The sequence below is a fragment of the Oryzias latipes genome, chromosome 10 (assembly GCF_002234675.1).
Source record: "Oryzias latipes chromosome 10, ASM223467v1".
NCBI classification, from domain to species: Eukaryota; Metazoa; Chordata; class Actinopteri; order Beloniformes; family Adrianichthyidae; genus Oryzias; species Oryzias latipes.
In genome coordinates this window covers 184,173-202,029 of record NC_019868.2, presented here as the reverse complement: position 1 = coordinate 202,029, position 17,857 = coordinate 184,173, and the positions used below count along the sequence as shown (strand labels likewise).

The 17,857-nt window shown below is 44.1% G+C and overlaps 1 protein-coding gene and 1 long non-coding RNA gene across 4 annotated transcripts; one reads left to right on the top strand and one right to left on the bottom strand.

Annotated features, from left to right (window-relative positions):
• Window positions 1-253: 253 nt before the first annotated feature.
• On the bottom strand, window positions 254-5,569 carry tmem33 (transmembrane protein 33). 3 transcript variants are annotated; one of them, XM_004086465.3, is made up of 8 exons: window positions 5,440-5,569; window positions 4,713-4,779; window positions 4,186-4,280; window positions 3,920-4,107; window positions 1,956-2,023; window positions 1,572-1,705; window positions 1,340-1,423; window positions 254-1,089 (listed from the first exon to the last, which is right to left on the bottom strand). In XM_004086465.3, exons 2-8 carry the CDS (start codon window positions 4,758-4,760, stop codon window positions 960-962), a joined length of 747 nt encoding a protein of 248 aa, XP_004086513.1. In that variant the 5' UTR covers window positions 4,761-4,779; window positions 5,440-5,569; the 3' UTR covers window positions 254-959. The 3 variants fall into 3 exon arrangements, with proteins under 3 accessions (XP_004086513.1, XP_011471410.1, XP_011471409.1); XM_011473108.3 differs by lacking the exon at window positions 5,440-5,569 and adding an exon at window positions 5,327-5,349; XM_011473107.2 differs by lacking the exon at window positions 5,440-5,569 and adding an exon at window positions 5,315-5,346.
• Window positions 5,570-6,222: 653 nt separating this feature from the next.
• Window positions 6,223-14,994, top strand: LOC110014763. Its single transcript, XR_002289766.1, has 2 exons — window positions 6,223-6,713; window positions 13,832-14,994. It is a non-coding gene; the product is annotated as an uncharacterized LOC110014763 (long non-coding RNA).
• Window positions 14,995-17,857: the final 2,863 nt, after the last annotated feature.

Sequence of the window (17,857 nt, the reverse complement as noted above, 5' to 3'; positions counted from 1 at the left end):
ACAAATAAAAACAGAAAAATTATCCGCTTTTAGGATCTCCTTTTGTAAAAATAAAAAAAGGGGGTAGATAGAAAAGACTTTTCCCTTTTTGATTTTGGATAACCCAAATGTGTTCCAGCTTAAAAGATTGTTGTATTGTGTGGGAAAAAATAAGCCTATTTTACAGCAGGAATGGGTTTTTCTTTCATCCGTTAGATCTGGGCCGATGGTCACTTGCAGCCCTGACCAAGGAATATCACCACAAACAAAAACGTGAATTTTCTTTATATTTCTTCTGATTTATTAAAGAGATAACTTCATTTTTGTTATACAAAAATGTGGCATGACTGTAGGCAAAAAGCACATTTAACAGGTTTAAAAAAAGTAGGCTTGCGGAGGAGAGCTAGGAACGTTCATAAATGAAAGGAGGTCAAGTTTTCCATCTAAAAAACATTCAAACAAACATGGCATGCTTTGTCAAAATCATTTTAAATACGCATCCTAAACCAAACGGTTGAGCGGGTTCAATTATTCTAAAAAATACAGCAAATTTTATTCAGCTAAAAGCTTTTTTTTTAAAAAACATTAGCCAAGCATGTTTTGTATCAATGGAAATCACTTGAAGTCAAGCATTAAAACAAACAAAAACAAGATTTATCATGTATACATACATACTCAAGTAGTTCAGACTGTTAATGTTTTATTATAAAATAAACCATTTCTTTGAATAAATAGTGAACAGCTGATATTTTGACATTGCCGTCTGTAGCAAGAAGATGAAAATCAAAACCTCCCCAAAGGACTTCAGAGCATTGGAGGCTGATCTCTGACTGCACCGTCACACAGAAAAAGACTGAATGTGATCCTCAAAACACAAGCTCCTTCCACTGATGGCATCGTCTGCCCAGTTCCACAGCAAACAACAAACCAGGACAGAAAAAAGCAACAGTAAAAGAATAAACTAACATAATTGGTAATAATCAGACCCCTGTGGGGGCAAGCCGGCTGATGAAGGCGATGCTGTTGAGGCACATCCTCCTGAAGAAGGCAGGGCAGGCAGGCTTCATGACAAAGTGCTCCAGAAGAATCCGCAGTTCAGTAAACAACGTTCTGGTGGAGAAGAGGAAGTGTTCAACGATCAGCGTGTACTGTCCTGTAAAAGACGTCTACATAGGTCCGTCCCTGATGAAGCAAAAACCTTTGAGCAGCCATTTTGTTTCCCTTCAGGCTTTACTAAAACTTTATTCTTCTCGTTTTTTCACTGCTTGTTTTTTATTTTTTCACTGCATCCACCGCTCTTTGCACGTGGCAAACATTTATAGAAATGTTCATATCTAAATGAGCATGTCTGACATCTTACCGGCAGTACGGGTTTCTTCTGGATGTGTAGCGTAGAGAGAGGAATCGGTAATAAATGAACGGCAGCAACAAGCTTCCTTGACCACTGCATCAAAAGACAAAGATATTTATGAAGCAGACATGAAAACAGAACACAAACACATCATGACCCTGGACAGGCTGATCCATGCATTGATGCTGCAGACTGAAAGCTCTGCTGAAAACAAACAGACCCGATGTGAGGGTGAACACACCTGAAGAGCATGAAAACGGTGGCGGGCATTAAGAAGATCTCGTTACAAGCTATGAACTTCAGGATGTTCTGCTGATTGGTGGATAATTTCTCCAGGAGGTTTCTGACGAACATCAGGCTACCAGGACCCAAAGACTGTCGTTACAGAAGGGAGAGAAAATGGTAAATGGCGTTTAGTTATATAGCGCCTTTCTTCCTACAAGGACAAAGCGCTTTACAGTCACAGACCCATTCACCCAGTCACACACACATTCACACACTGAAAACCCAGCAACAACATTTCAGTGGACCCATGTTCACACAGTAAATGGTTCACTGGTATTCACAAAAATGTCAAACATATATTTCACATCATGACATGAAGTAGTCACTGACTTGTACTTACATCAAGAACCTTCTTTGTGTAGGTGGTTGCATGAAGCAGAGAAAACAGGAAAACCGGGAAGATGCTCACTGGAAAAAGTGTTAAGGTTAAAGGTTTCAGGTTATGACTAATATTTGTGAAAGTGATGAGAAGACGTGTCCCCATCAAGCTCATTCATGGCCAAATGTCCTGGAGCCCCTCCCATCAAAGAATGTCGTCTTTAGTCTTTACATATCGTTATAAGGGGGACCCACTTGTGGACCCCCACTGTGCATCATCACTGGGTGAAAATAAGATTAGGAGAGTATTGTGTTCTGTGCTGCCCTAGAGGAAACTTAGAAACTAGGTAGGTTCTGGTTGTGGGGGCATCAATGTTCACCAAATGCCCAGCGATCCCTCTCTCTCAGCTCAATGCCTCCAACTCTTCCCTCTAGATCTTCTCAGAATGGAGAAGTAACAGCTGGATGCCTGAGTTTCCCGCCAGTTCAGTGGTAGAGTGTCCGCCCTGTGACTGGAAGGTCGTGGGTTCAAATCCAGGTCAAGTCATACCAAAGACTTTAAAAATGGGACCCAGTGCCACTCACCATTAAGGGGTTAATCCATCAAATGGTTCCCGAGCACGGCTGTGTCTGCAGCTCACCGCTCCCCCAGGGGAGGGGGGTCACATCCCCTGGGGGAGCAGAGAACACATCTGATGGGCCTTTAACTTGACTGTCAGCGAATCCCATTTCCCTGCTTGCATCTGTGACGTTTAAAGTGAAAATGGGTTGAAATGTTTTGACTCAGCCGTCTCTTCACCATTTTGCAAATGTACAAAACCTGCATTAGTGACAATATCCACCGATGCTTCAGTCAGGTTCATGCATCATCCCTCTGCCACCTCTGAACAGAACACCCACATCCCCAAACCCTAAAGTGACACATTCCTCCGGCGTGTCTGAAGAAATCCTCTCATCTCATTTTTCTTTGCAAACCTGACAGAGTCCAACCAGCAACGCGTGCGGCTCACTGCTGCGCTGAGTGGAACGCCGTTCCTGCAGGCGTCTCCAAGTTCAGCTAACAGGAGGACGGAACTAAAGGGTCTTGATCACAGTGATCACAGAGGGGCAGACAAAGGGCATCACGCTGTCTGAACACAGCATTAGGACACCGCAAAAGACATTTCCAGTGATCGATGTTCACGCCGCATTATAGGAAATAAATCTGCTTTAACCCAAATACTCGTCTTTACCACATTTCTGACGGTGTTCCACAGAGCTGTGACCACCAGTGTGCCTCTGGTTCATTTGGTTTTTCTTTTCACCAGCTTTACATTTTATAGGAAGACTTCTTTTAAATAAAATGTTGCAGCATTTGACAATGATGCCATATTTGCTCTATCCGTGCTGCCCATGAGGCAGCCTCACCGCATCAGCACACCAAAACCTCACTGGGGCTTAGAGGTTTCCACGTGCAACAACTTTGAACAAACTAATGTTTACATCTTCATACTTTACGGCCTGGAAATCCTAAAAACATTGAACGATAGAGCAGATAAGTTTTAAGTTTTACAATAAAAAAATCATATTTAATACCCTTAAAAGACTTTTTATGGAAATATTTAAAGACTTTTAAAAACCTGAAGACAGTCTGATGTGAAGAGATGGAAAAGACAGAATCTCTGCCAAACCTCAGGAAGAACTCAAGGAAACAAGCAGAATAAACAGACCAGGGGGGAAAGGTCATGTACTAGTGTCCCTTTCAAGGAAGGAATGTGTTCTCCGCATTTGACCCATCCGGCGTATGAGCGTCGAGCCCGCCGGAGGAGCGGTAAACCCAACTGTGCCAGGGACCCATTTGGTGGTTTGACCCCCCAATCCAAGCCCTTAATGCTGAGTGTCAAGCAGGGAGGCGCTGGGTCCCGTTTTTGCAGTCTTTGTATGACTTGGCCTGGATTTGAACTCACTCTTCCACATAGCAGAATGGATGACAGGATGAAAGGATACTGGTGATGGGGTAGGAGTTGACCAGGATGAGGGAATAGAGCAGGTAATGGCAGCTGTCCTCCTGCAGGGCCTGAGCCAGGAACGCCCGGCTCAGCTGAAAGCGGGGCAGCCTCTGGTGTAAGCGCAGCGCACTGGTGAGGGCGTTGGCCAACAAGGCTCTCTGGTAGAAGTTAGCCGCTGCATAGGGCCTACAACACACAGAACATGACAATGATTGGATGTCCTGTTAAAGGGACTTCTTCTCCAGCAGAACTGGGAGGACTCACCCCAGGACGGGCAGGATGAACATGACAGAGCAGTAGACGGTGAAGAGACGAGAAAGCCACATTGCACTTTCCAGCTTGTTGCTCATTAAAAATTGCTGTTGGGAGAGAAAAATGCAACTTAAACAGAGCTGGTTGTTCACAATTTAAGCCGTTTTGCAAAGTTCAGGCACCCAGGTCAAAGTCACTAAAGGCACTAAATCTGTTCTGAACCTTTGTTTTGGTCAGGATTCAATTGATGAAATAACCATCTTTTTACTATTCATTTTCATCTCTAAAGTACTGGGACTTTTTGAGGGGAAGTTTTTGAAAAGATCTAGTTTGAAACAAGTTACCAAAGTTACTGTGCTTCTAAAATTAAAAAATGAATTTATTACCAAGTAAGGAGACAGTTTTATCTGTGGTTAAGCAGACAAAATCCAGACATTTGCAGTCATTGTTCAAAGACGTCGTCTGTCAGAAAAACCTGTAAATGACTATAATTCAACAAAAAAACTCAGAGGATGTCTGGGGGTTGATATCCAACTTACCACAGGCCCCAGCTGGGGAGGGGGGCTTTGTTGGTTTGTGTCTGCCATCTTTGGAAGAGGGTCCGCTCTGTTGGAGGAGGAGGAGCAGCATATTTGTACACTGAAAGGCGTCTCAAGCTCCATCATAATGATCAAAGATTTGGCGTTTTTTCAGATTTGACTCCATAAAGTGGTTCAGGCTTTGGCTTGATGTGATGCAGACATGAGGAGACCTGAACCCCCCAGCGCAGAGGCATGTGCCCCCATTATTACCCCATCAGGACATTTGAGCAGGTGCTCCACGGACCCACATCCAAGATTCAATCCATCCAGCTATTGATTCATCATCATGGAAACCAGAAGGTCTCAGTGATGTCAGCCGATCATCGAAGAAAGCTAGCATCATGTTCAGCTGACCACCATCGGCCTAGCTTCAACTTTACCTCATTCAATAAAACGAACTATTCTCAAAGGAGGGAATCCTACAAACAACCAGAAACTGTAAGAGCGTGAAATCGATCGAAACAAAAGCTATGATGGTAAAGGAGCATCAGCAGGTGGGTCTAGAATATTCCTTCACCATCCTGGCTAGCCTCCGTCAGCGTTAGCATGATTCATTCTACCTTCCTCCGTACATCATGTTACCCTGACGACGCTTGCCGTCCGTCCCTGTTGCCTGGAAAACCGTGTAAAAACGCCAAAGTCTCGTTCCGAGATAACAACTTCGGCCACGAAGCGCGTGTCTTACCAGTGACACAGCATAGAAAGCGGCGTGGCGCGCTAGCCTCTGCGAGAGCTGCAGATGCCGGACTGTAGTAAATGATCAGCTGACCTTCTGAAGCCAGTCACCAAACTCTCGCGAGACTTTGTAGATGAATGACGATTACGCAAAAACGGATCTGCCCTGCGTGAATGCCGTGAGTGCAAACGTCACAAGACAAAAAGAAAATGTTTGTTTTTTATTATTCTAAGAAGAGCGGCCATAAACCGCACACGAACGGGCTAAAGCATCTTTGTTTTAAATATACCCAGCTAATGAATGGAATAATTTTACTTTAAACTGTTTAAGGGTGTTTTGTTTCGAAATACGGTTTCATCCGTGAAGAAGATGGACACATTCCTGTCCTTTAATAAATAAACTATAGGACCAGAACCTTGAAGGTAGTTAAAAAAGGAAACCAGCCCTACAAGTTATCAAGGTCTGCTCAGCTGCCAAAGTGAAGACGTTAAAATAATTGCAATAATCTTTCATATTTGCAGGGGGGGGGGGTCACTTTGAAGAGTTCCGCATAGAATGTGGGTCTAGTCTGAACAAAATCCGTTTACCGTTCATCAAAGCGGAATGTTTGCATTTTTAAAAGCTTTTTTCAGGGTCATTAAAAACAGTGTAACCCACCATAGAAGATTCTCAATAATTGTCTTTTCTTGGTGTACGATCGTAAAATAGACTTTTTTAAATGGCGGTGTTTAAACAAAGGTGGAGAATGTGTTTGTTTCCCGCAGCGCCGCACTCTGATCTGCTGCGTCTGTGAACAGAAACGCCAGCAGGTGGCGCTCTTGACCGGCCTGTCTCATTACTGCAGACTGGCCTATGGTATGAGCCCGATAATTATTTTAGCTTTAAGTGTACCTTATTTGGTCCCAACATGTTTAAAATGTTACTTCTGTCTGTTACAGCAGCACATACATCCACAGAATATTGACACGAGTGTCGCAGGATGATGTGTTTGCTGCAGATGCCATTTAAAAATATAGGCAGTGTAAGCACTGTAGAATCTAATTATTTCTTTGCAAAACCTAATTAGGCATTAAAAAAGGTTAACGCCAGCGCCTGAAACGTTTTTGTTTAATAATCCCATTACTGCCGGCTCATCATGTATAAAATGGTGCAGGAGGACACTATGTTTCCACTCCTTTATGGGAATCTCTGAGAAATAGTCGCAGATTTTTTGACTCTTTTCTGCTATTGGAAATTAGAGCTCTGCATAAAAACTACGAAGACTGAGCTCAGCGCAGGACGGAGTAAGTAAGGTCGCAGCGCCTTGTCTGCCTCGCATGCATTTTCTATGTTTAATTGATTCTTCTGCCTGCCTTCCACAGAATATGAATAGGTTGTATTTTTCTTCTAATCGTTTGGGTGTCACGGGAGCGCGCACACCTCCGCCAGTTACCACGGTTAGTTTAGAGTCAGTGGAAGTGGAAGCATTTCCAGTCACTGGAGAGCTTCAGGTGATCAGCATCCATTCGATGCTGCGTTTCTGAGCGGCTGCGCTCCTCGGCGACAAACGTCCCGCGCGGTCGGTCACCTGTGGACACGTGGACGCGTGACTCTGCTCACCGGCAGGTTCCAGGAAAGTATACAAGTTTAAAAAAACACACACACACACACAAAACTAAAACGATTGTCCCGCTTCACAGATATTTCTGGAAAAACGTGGAGACGCATTAGAGTAAACCACTCGAGCTTCTATCATAATGACAATTTCTTATTATTCCTGTGGAATTGATCACGCAATTAAACAGAGAAATGTGAGCAAATGCATACACGTTAAACGAATCCAAGACAGACAGAAAGAAGATTTTAATAAAATACTATTTTAGGTTCTGGAGGCTTTTGCGCATCATTTAGCCGTCAGATTCGGGTTTCCCGCTTCATCCCGTCCTGCTGCTGCTGCTGCTGCTGCTGCTGATGATGATGATGATGATGGGGCCCAGAGTCACGCGGCCCGAACTCCGTTCTGGTGGAAATTTCTAAAGGAAAGGATCGACAGGTTTATTTCTTAGGCTGTAGCCAAGAAAACTATTTGTCATTTCTCTTCTTTCCTTTCCACGAATGTCGGGTTGAGAAAAAAATACGTATTTTTAAGAAAATGTCAAAACATTTGGATTCGAAATGTTCTTCATTTTAAACGGATCAGTTAGGCCACCGTCAACATTTTGGTCTCTTTGCTTTCTTGACCGCAGCAACATCTTCGTGCATTTTGAAATCGGAACAAACAACAGCTCTACCTTCCTGATCATTTCTACATGAAAAATAGAACAAAGTGACAGAGTGCGGCGCGTGGAGGAGAGGGCGCGCGCGTGGATTCGGCCTCCACTCCGGGTGAATCTCACCAAAGCAAACCGGGCCTGGAGCGCAGGAGGCGGCGGAGGAAAGAGCCGTGTGATGCGGGGAGATGGGGAGGAGGATGCGCTGAATTCTTCTCAGACTGCTTACAGAAGCATGTCGAACATGCGCTGTCAGAGCTTTCTGCGCGCCTTTTGTTGATCAAAGAGACGTTTCGGGAGAACAACAAGCCGATGATCAGAGAGGAGAACGAAAAGGATCCATTTGAATGGATGACAGTCATGTCGTTGTTCAGAGGCCTAAAAATCTCTAAAAACATGATATTTTTATAACACCTAAATGTTGCTGCTTTTTTCTGCCGAAGATTTCCAGCAGATTTTTAAGTCAAAAACAAACAAAACTCCGATTTAGTAGCAATTTGAAATCGAAATTTGAAAGAAAAAACACAATGTGAAACTGCAAACAGGAGACTGCGTGTTTTTTATCAGCACTGTTCCTTAATTCTATATTAATTAATCAAAACACAGAAAAATGCATTTTGATCAACCAAATCTAAAAAAAAAGATTGATAAATTAAAAAGAAACGTCTCTTGAATATTCTTCCTCATGCTGAAATAATCACTGAACTGATGCTTTCTAAATGCCAATAAGTTGTTTCGCGTTTGTTTCTCCGTTTCTTCACATCTGCTGTGAGTCTCCCACAAATTTAACTTTAAAATTCACTTCATTTAAAACTTCACTCCATCACGATATTATGTGAGAAATGCACAAAACTGGCGTTCTGCTGTAGCCGTAATGCTTTACGACCACAGATGAGTCTGGATTGGATCCTCACGTTGGTTTGTTGATCAAAGCTCATTGGTTGGTGATTAATCACAACATATCTAACCCCTTAACCAAACGACACAGAAAGCAAAGAGATCCACCAAAAGAGAACTGTCTCCTTTTCTGAGGCGTAAAGCCATGTTTATTTGGAGCTTGAATGGGGGCCTAAAGGAACTGATGGCATCAGGATTGTCACCACAAATGGTCTGGGCGTTTTGCAGGGTTGTTTGACACAGCCCATTATGTCACTGGTCACATCCCTCCAGTCCGCGCTCACTTGGCTTTGAAAAGGAGAGAATTAATCATACAGTTCAGTTTGTAAAGGATTATTCATGCATTACGATATATATATATATATATATATATATATATATATATATATATATATATATATATATATATATATATATATATATATATATATATATATATATATATATATATATATATATATATATATATATATATGCGCGCGCCTGCATTGTTTAGCTGTAATGGATGGCTTTAAATTTTGCCGATATTATTTCCCGTCAGTTCTGGAAACAAATTGAACATTTATTGCATATATATTAAAAATTATGAAGTTGTCGAGAGAGGCTGATGTCTCTTTTATTGAGGCGCACCGAGAGGTGAGGTCTCCCCGGATCAATTTCGCTGTCTTGTTACTCCAGCAAGAGGATGTTTGGAAAATGCCTGAGCCGCTAAATTGATTCAGAAGCGAATTCATAACTTGAGGCGTTTAAGCAATTTAGTGGCGCCCAGTTTTTACCCCCATCTTTTCCTTTCTCCCTGTTTTGATCATTTTTGCGGCTCTGAAACCGTTTTTTCGGCGTTCAAGTTTTTCTGTTTTTCCTTCTCTATGAAAAATGCATTTAATACACTGGCTTTGGGTGGCTTTACAAACATAGTCATTAAGGAGTCACAATGCTTTTACTGTGCACTTCATCTGAAAATAGAGGCTGGTCTGACACCGTACGAGCCTTTGGAAAACGGCCTTGTCTTTGTGCGCCTGTGAGGAGATGAATGGCCCGTGTCAACCAGATGATTAGTTTGCACTATTAAATTGTCAAAAAGGAAGATTTTTTTCGACCCTAATAATGCCTTTTTGTGAGGAATTATGGAATTCGGAGTTGTTTGCAACAGTTCGGGAACTCACAGGGCTTTGCAGAGGCGAGGGCGGAGGTCAGTCAGAGTTCTCAGCGCAGGGTCCAGTGTGGCGCAGCAGTCAAGGGGGTGCGGAGATTGTGGGTCATTTCCTGCTGCACGGATCCCGCTCAGACGAGCGAAATCACTCATGTTTTTGGGATTAGAAAGCGGGCACTGCCGTGCGCGCAGCGCCCGACAAATGCGCGCCAACGTCCCCTTCGCGGGAAGTCACAGGCCAACATGACAGTGTGGTGTCCTGAAGGACATTAGCCTGCAGCGTGCGTGATCCAATGTAGAATAATCCCGCCAAAATGTCGGTGGATCGAGATCTTTCTGCACGCACACACGCGCGCGCAGCCGCCTATCTGCACGTTAAGGCCTCTTCCCGCCTCTGCTCTGTTCTCGCTTGTTTTGTGTTAAAAGTTAACAACTTGGCCCGATCCATCTAATCGCCAGCAACAAAACTATGTTGACTCTGACACTCGCCTCCATTGTGCCCATTCTGCGCCTGCCCTCACTTGAAGATTTATGTATTTTTGATATTAAATTCCTTCTGTCATCAAGACTACTCTCTTGTTGACTTTTCTTGACCCGCCGACCTCGTTCCCCAAACTTTCCCATATTTAAGGCAGCCTCCCACCCACCGCTCCTCTGCCCTGCCACAGCTCAATGCTCTGCGCCTCCTTCTGTTTGCACTGTTCTTGAACTTCAGCGTGCTGCCCTGTCCTCCTCCTGTACTCTGAACTCTGCCCAACAGACTCCCAATCTAAAGAATGACGCATTGTCTCTTGAAGACTTGACTTGAAGGAAAACAGGAGCGTACAGCTCGGTGGATCAGTGCCGGCTAAACTCCACTCTAAGTTCTGAGTTGTAAAAGTCCTGCAAGCTGCAGCCCCCCTGTCTTAAAGCAGAGTGACGGATGTCCGTCCATCTGACTTTCCCGTCACCTTTACAAGCCTCCCCCTGGCTGCCCAGCTTGCTAATTAGTTAAACAAACATTCATACTAATGATCCCACTGGCCTGGTGAGCTTCGGGGTTTTTTGTTCGCATGTTTTGCCCCAGTTTGTCCTGCTGGAAACTTGGCCCCTTTGACCCGAGCTATCACTGCGCCATGGATCGCCCTGGCCGGAGTCCATCCCCCACCGGGGGCTAAAGGGCAGCGTCCGAAGGCCGGGAATGCCATCAGCAGCTGCTTGCAATGTCACCGTGCACAAAAGAGCCTTGGTGAGCAATCCCTCTATGTGCTGTCAGTGTTGTGACAGGTCTGGGCTGACATAGCAAAAACAGGCGGTCTGTGTGAGCAAAGAGGAAACCAACCTGAAAAATGACCCGAGTTCTTAAAAAATCGGGAGTGCCAACAATCTTTTATTTCCAAAAACAGAAAGCAAACGAGTCTTAAATATTAGGCCTAAAATGATCATGATCATGAAAAGCATTTGGCATCTCGGAAACCTTTTCAAAGACAACTCAGACGCACATCGAAATAACTGCAGCCGCAGTGGCAGCAGCATTCATTTCGTTTATTTGAGCATGTTTGCTCTCAAAAACATGCATGCGTTCAGAAGGCAATTGTATGGCACGCAGACATGGCATACGCGCATGCAGGTCGGTTTGGAAGCAGTCTGCGTCTCAGCTGCGCGCGGCGCCGTGCGGTTCCGCCGCGTTCTGCAGCCCGCCTCTCGGTGTCATTTCCCCGGCCTGCAGTGTCTGCGCGCTCCAAGGAGGTCTCGACAGAAATTGATACTAATTGCGGGGACTGTACACTGCTGGCTGGTGGAGCGCCTGCGGGCAGTTGCAGGACCTGCTTGTCACCGCCTAATTGACAAGGCCTTGTCTGTCCTGGGAGCAGCTGGTCCTAAGCACTGGCGCGCATTCGCAATCTTGACACGGTCCCCCCCTAGCCTGGAGGAGTTCTGGGGGAAAGCGCCGTTAAAGAGAGATTTATTGAATCTCCCTTTGGGTGATGCTGGATTAAGTACGCAATAAAGCCTTATTTTTCCACGGGTGCAAAAGAAAGCCACGGTGCTGGTATTAATAAGAAGATGGCAATTAGGCCAGACAGGTGACATTTCTGGTGGTGTTATGAATCACCGCAAACAAGACAAGAAGCGCCGACGTGGAATCGGGTTTAAAGGAAAGTTATTTTGCTTTTGCAGCTACATGGCAGACAATGGGCCCAAACAAATCCAATAAACACAGGGGGATGGTTTGACCAGTCCGTTTGCAAGTGCAGACACAAACCACGCCAGCCATTGCAGTAAAATAATCGCCTTTTTATTCTGGCCTGTTTCTATTGGAACATGCTTTAAAAGCTGAATGCACCAAAAAGAGGGGAAAAACAAGCAAGTATTGTTGTGGTCTGCAAACAGAAAAAAGGCCTTCCTTCACTTTCCCACTGTCTGTAAAGAGGCGCTGCTTTTCTGGGCCATTTGAACAGAAACATCCAGATTTTTGTCCCCCTGGTGTTCTCCGGACGCGCTCCTTTCTTTCTGGGTAACAATGACAACACTGCAGCACCCCGCCGGTGCGCCACAGTTGGGGATCTCCCGGATTGTTCTGGACATCTTTGGATTTCATCAATCAAAATGACTGCAGTTTTCCATAAAAATGCTGAATTTGGTCCTGGAACGGAGCGGGCAAGGTAGAAAATACGAAGCTGTCCTTCTTGATGATAAATGGCTGCCCTTTGATGGAGCAAACAGAGGTACGCGCTGCAGCACTGAGAAACAGAGGATAGTCAAGCGGACCGCTGTCCTGCCTCAGAATGTGGCAGAAATGAATCACCTCTCCAGACAAGCAGAAGTTTGACATCATTTTTAAATGTAAATAACTTCAAACATTTTTATTTAAGGAATTTTTGAAAAAAACTGGTAAATCTCAGTTTTCCCGGAGACTTAAAATAATGTCCAGGATTCTCTTTTGGCCCCACCACCGGATTACTAAGATGTGAAGAGGTTTGAACATTCTGCTCCACAGCTCCAGTATTACTGCCTCTTCCAGCCTGCATCATCATCATGCCCACTGTACCCCAACCATCCTTTGGTGTCCATGCATCCACACGTCTCTTGAGGTGTTTCCTCTGAGCTGCTTAAAATCTGCGGCTAATTATCCAGTATTGACATGTGTCCCGCCTCAGGTCAGCAGGTCAACAGTTGGAGATTAATAATGGAAGCAGGAGGAGGACACACCACTGTAACAATGTAACTTATGATTATCATCACTTTTGGGCAAATATTATTTTTGAATGAACCCTTTAAAAGTTAAACACTAATTATTTTGAAAAGGGCTACAATTGTGTAACAGCAAAATAGTGTTTTATTTATGCAGTTATATTTTCCACAGTATTCCTATTATTATTTGTCATTTATGCGCCATATTTTTTGTTGGCGGGTGCTCTCTTTTCTAAAAGATGTGGCAGAAGTGACTGGCTTGTCGAGCTTGAAGAATTGTTTAATTTCCAGGCCCCGGCGTTTCCTGAGGTGAGGTCTGCATTGGCTGCTAATAGAGATCTAATTGATGGGCCGAGTCCCGTTTCCGTGCTCTCTCTCCTTTTATTGCGCCCCGGCGTCTGCTGTAAAATAGGTCTGTAATCAGATTCCGCCTATTCCTCCTGGAGCAGGATGAGAGCTTAAGGCTGCAGAGATAGACAGAGATTGGCCAGGAGGAAAAAAGAGAGTTGAAAAACAAGAGAAAGAAAATCATTAATAAAAAAGTTAAGCTTGAGTAGAAATCCAACATACTGTTGATGAAAGAGAAGAAAGCCTGGTTTAACATATAAATTGCACTCCCTTTTTTGTTACTTTAAAACCGCTGCAGTTGAAGTTTCTAATGCTGCTACATTACTTAATAGTTATTCTCTACATTTTGAACCGTAAAATTAATTTTGTATTCATCTGAGCTGAGATTTCTGCGTGTCATAAAAAGCTGTGCCTGTCAAACACTGCCATCTTTCTAACATTGTACTAAACACCTTCATGAGTCAGATCTGCACATTCTGATCATCAAAAGCACAACAGCCATCCAGATGCCCATCACCTCAGACCTGCAGCAGCAGGAGCAAACTAATTCTCCGTTTTTCTCCTCTGCTCTGTTTTCCTATAGAGCTTCCTGGAAGGCTGCGATTGGCTGCCTGTCTCGGCAGTGATAGCAGCCCTGGAGCCGAGGATGATTGATGACGTTGGGGGCAAGGCCGAGCACCGGCAGCATAAAGCCCCATAGACGCCTCAATAAAGAGGCTGGCTATAGTGGAGAGCCCAGGCCCCGCTCAATAGGGCCCCTCCGCCTCTGAGGACCCACGGCGTGCAGAGGAGTGCATGGAGACAGGCAGAGGAAGAGAGGGAGAGATGCTCTGTTGTTGGATAATCTGTTTAGCTATCGAGCCAGCAGTCGTCTGAGGCTGGATAAGTGCAGCAACGGATGTGTGTGGGGTGAGAATAGCAGGGGTTGGCTGGTGAAGCGCTGGAGGGAGAGACACAGAGAAAGAGAGAAGAAATAGATCATCCACTCCCAGAAGGCATGATGGGAAAAAGAGGAAGCGGATGAACCAAGCTAAAAATGAGATCTGCAGTCTGCTTTCCGTGCATGCTGCTGTTATCATCAAAGGCCAAAGAAGTTCATCCCAAGAAAGCTGCTACCCTGGTGGCTATTCTCAAGTGTGCAGATGCATAACTGCAGTGACCTTTGCTTCAGAAGATCATCGAGGCCCCAGTAGGTTGGATTCCTTCAGTGCTGGGTCCATGGCTGGGCCCCCAGACCACATGCAGCAACCCCCCCAGTTCACAGCAGTGGTGAAAAACACAATTAGGCAGCAATCAGCTCCTATAGGTCAGCTTTTAGTGAGTCCAGCACAGCTACATGGTGTCCTGCAGACTGTCCTGGCTGGAGTTGGCTGGATGGAGCTCTGAGAGAGAGATGTCTGTCTCCAGGCAGCCCTGTTTGCACAAAGTCACTTTTACCTAATCTGTTTCTATTTGTATATGTGTGGGGATTGGATTCCTACAAGCATAAGCTTCTTCCAATCAAATTTTCAAAGTCTTGTATTGACTTATTTTATTTAATGTAATTTTTGTTTTGATTTGAAATAAACAATTGAATTGAATTATATTGTATTTCCAGGTTTAAGAATTAAAAAGAAAGAGTCCTTAATTCACAACAGCTGCTTTGTTTATTGTCTTATCGGTTATCAAGTTTGAATATTTTATATGATCACTTTTTCCCTGCTGTTTCTGAAAATAATCTTTTAAAGTTTCCTCAAATCATTCAAATTGTTGTCTGTGTTTTCATTCAGTAATGAGGGTGTGCGTGGTAATGTACTCAGGATTATCTTGGACAAACCGCCTCACATTTGAGTGGATGGAGGGAACAGTTTCTTTTTTGCGGCTCATGAACGTGTTCTCAGGCGGGGACTTTCAGGAACGCAGTTGAAAATGTTGGCTCTCTGCATAAATGACAAACCAGAACCGTCTTTGGTGTCTCATTTCATTCATGAAAATGATTTAGTCAAACAGGATAAGATCCAAACCAATTCCATGTCTGACCGTCTTTGGGCTCAAACACTGAATGTAGACACTGAACAGGAATCCCCGTGGGCGCAGAAACACTCAAAAATGTGTTGTTTCTTGAAAACACATGTTTTCATTGACATGATGTTTTTCTAAATGTCGTATCATTAATCTGCATCACTACAGTTGCAGAAACATTATATGAATCCTGTTTTTAGAATGATCTGGCCTCTTTTGTAAATTATACAGGTTTAACCCTTGTGCTATCCTAGGCACTTCAACATTGGGAGTTGGGTCATCTAGACCCACTAGACAGTGCTCTGAACCTTTTTTCTTCAATGATTTGTGATCTTCACTGGTGTCCATGGATTACATGAAATCTTTCCACCTTTATCCACCTTTGTCATGGTAGGGAGAACACGTCAATGGAAGGGGGGGGGGGGGGTCATCTAGGATAGCACAAGGGTTAAAGCAGGAAATCTATTTTTAGGATGGTCCCATTCTGCAGAAATTACAATAAAGTGTTCACTCTGGACTCTGTCAGTTCTGTTGGGATGCTGAAGTAAACAGTGGAATGCACACTGTGCTGTCTGCTCAACACCAAGACAGGATGAAGCTCCAGAGTTTGAAGGCCTACAAGCTCTTTGAAAACATATTTATACTTTCCATAATTGCTTTTTTAAATCATTTCTACAAAGGTTTATGTTCAGACACTGACCTGACTGTGACACCATGGCAAATTTAAAGAAACCCCAAGAAAGAAACCTCGTAAAAAAAACAATACCATAAAGTAGCAGAAGCTACATGACTTATCAGCTTTGAGCACTTCAGCAAAGCTGTTTCTCAAAACGTTTTTTTTAAGATTTCGAGGATCTGTCCAGACATGAAAGCAGCAGGCAAATAGTACGAGAGGTAATTAGTGTTAGAGGTAAAAGTGCAACAATGTTTGCCCATAAAGGAGTTGTGCTTTAGGTCACAAAAGAACATCAGTCACATCAGTCAGCTTTTCCTGCCACTTATGGACACTGGAACTTCATCAGTGCTCCAATCGATCCTGTGCTGACACACTTTTAAAGAAGACTGGGGAATGACTTCAGAATGTGGAGGCATGCGCTTGCTGCTGTGCAGAGACAAAAACACGAATGCAGTGGAACATGATTTCAGTCAGACTCTGTTATAAAGCAGCAGTAGAGCCAGAATGCTGAACACTGCAGAAGATGTTTTGTTTTTCCCAGTCGGCTTTAGCAAAGGAAACCAGCCTGGCAGGAGGCAGAAGTAATGAAGTAGCTGCAAAAAAAGGTTAGGTGTTAACAAACCTTTGACAAAAACAGAAGAAATAACAGATGTAACTGAATAGTTCCAGTGCTGAGAATCTAGAAATTGCATTGTCAGCATTAATCAAATTACGTGTTGACAGAGTCCACAGTGTCCCTCACAAACACACCTGCACAGGTACAGTTATCACATTTGGAATGATTCCAATCAGTAAATCTCTCTAACTTGAAATCCCAACAAACTGGAGCACAACAAATGTAAATAAAAAAGTGAGGGGTCCTGAAACTGAGCGGGTCAATGACAGCATTACAGTCTATTGTCTCTTTACGGACATGTGATTAGTGGGGATGTTCATTTATCTGATATTCTTAACTTGATTTGTCCTCAGAATTGATTTGACTAATTGTGTTGATCATTTGGCAGCAGGGAACAAGTCCAGCTGCTCTGATCATCTGGAAGAGGTTTGATGCTGCATGCAGTTACTTTGGAAAGGGTTTAAATGTTTCAATGTGGTAAAACTCTGCTGAAGACGTAAAGAGGAGAAATCTTTCTTCAGCGTCAAAAAGGGACTGTGGTCCATGAAGCAGGACAGACTGAAAACCTACAGACACTCTTTCTATTAATTAATTAATTTCTATTAAAAAAAGACTTCATGAAGTTATTTGAAGAGATTGACAAAGTAGAGGTTGAAGCATTCATCAGTGGACCTCTTCCTAACATCGATGGGGTGTCACTCAAGTTCAGCCGTCTGTTTCAGCTGAACAATTGGCTCTCCAGAGAGTGTGCTTCCAGAGGATTGCATTACATTGAGAACTTCAATACATTCTGGAAGCGAAAGGACCTTTTCATGGGAAGAGGCCCACACCTGAACAGAGGTGGAGCAAGAGAGTTAGTGAAGAACCTCCTCCACGCTCTGGGGCATAGAGGCCAAGGCCCTAAAAAGGCAGCAAGGAAGGACCGAGCCAGTGTCCCAGGAACCACAGCACAACGGCAACAACAACTACCTCCACCAACACCGGTCAATGACTTGGATCCGGCAGCACCAGCACCACAACCACCTCCACCTAAGGACTCAGCTCCACCAGCATTACAGCAACCACCTCCATCTAAGGACTCACCTGCACCAGCACCACAACAACTACCGCCAGCTAAGGACCCAGCTGCAGAACCACAACAACAACCACCAGATTTGGCCCCAGAAATTCCACCATCTGACCAGCTGTGGGCGCCCCCTGCTACATCTACTCCCAGTGAAGACTCACTTTCCTTTTCGTCCCCCCCAATTTCACCCATGGCCCTACCTAGCCATTTTGATAGCCTCATTAAGTCAGGAATTAAGATGGCTCCCCTA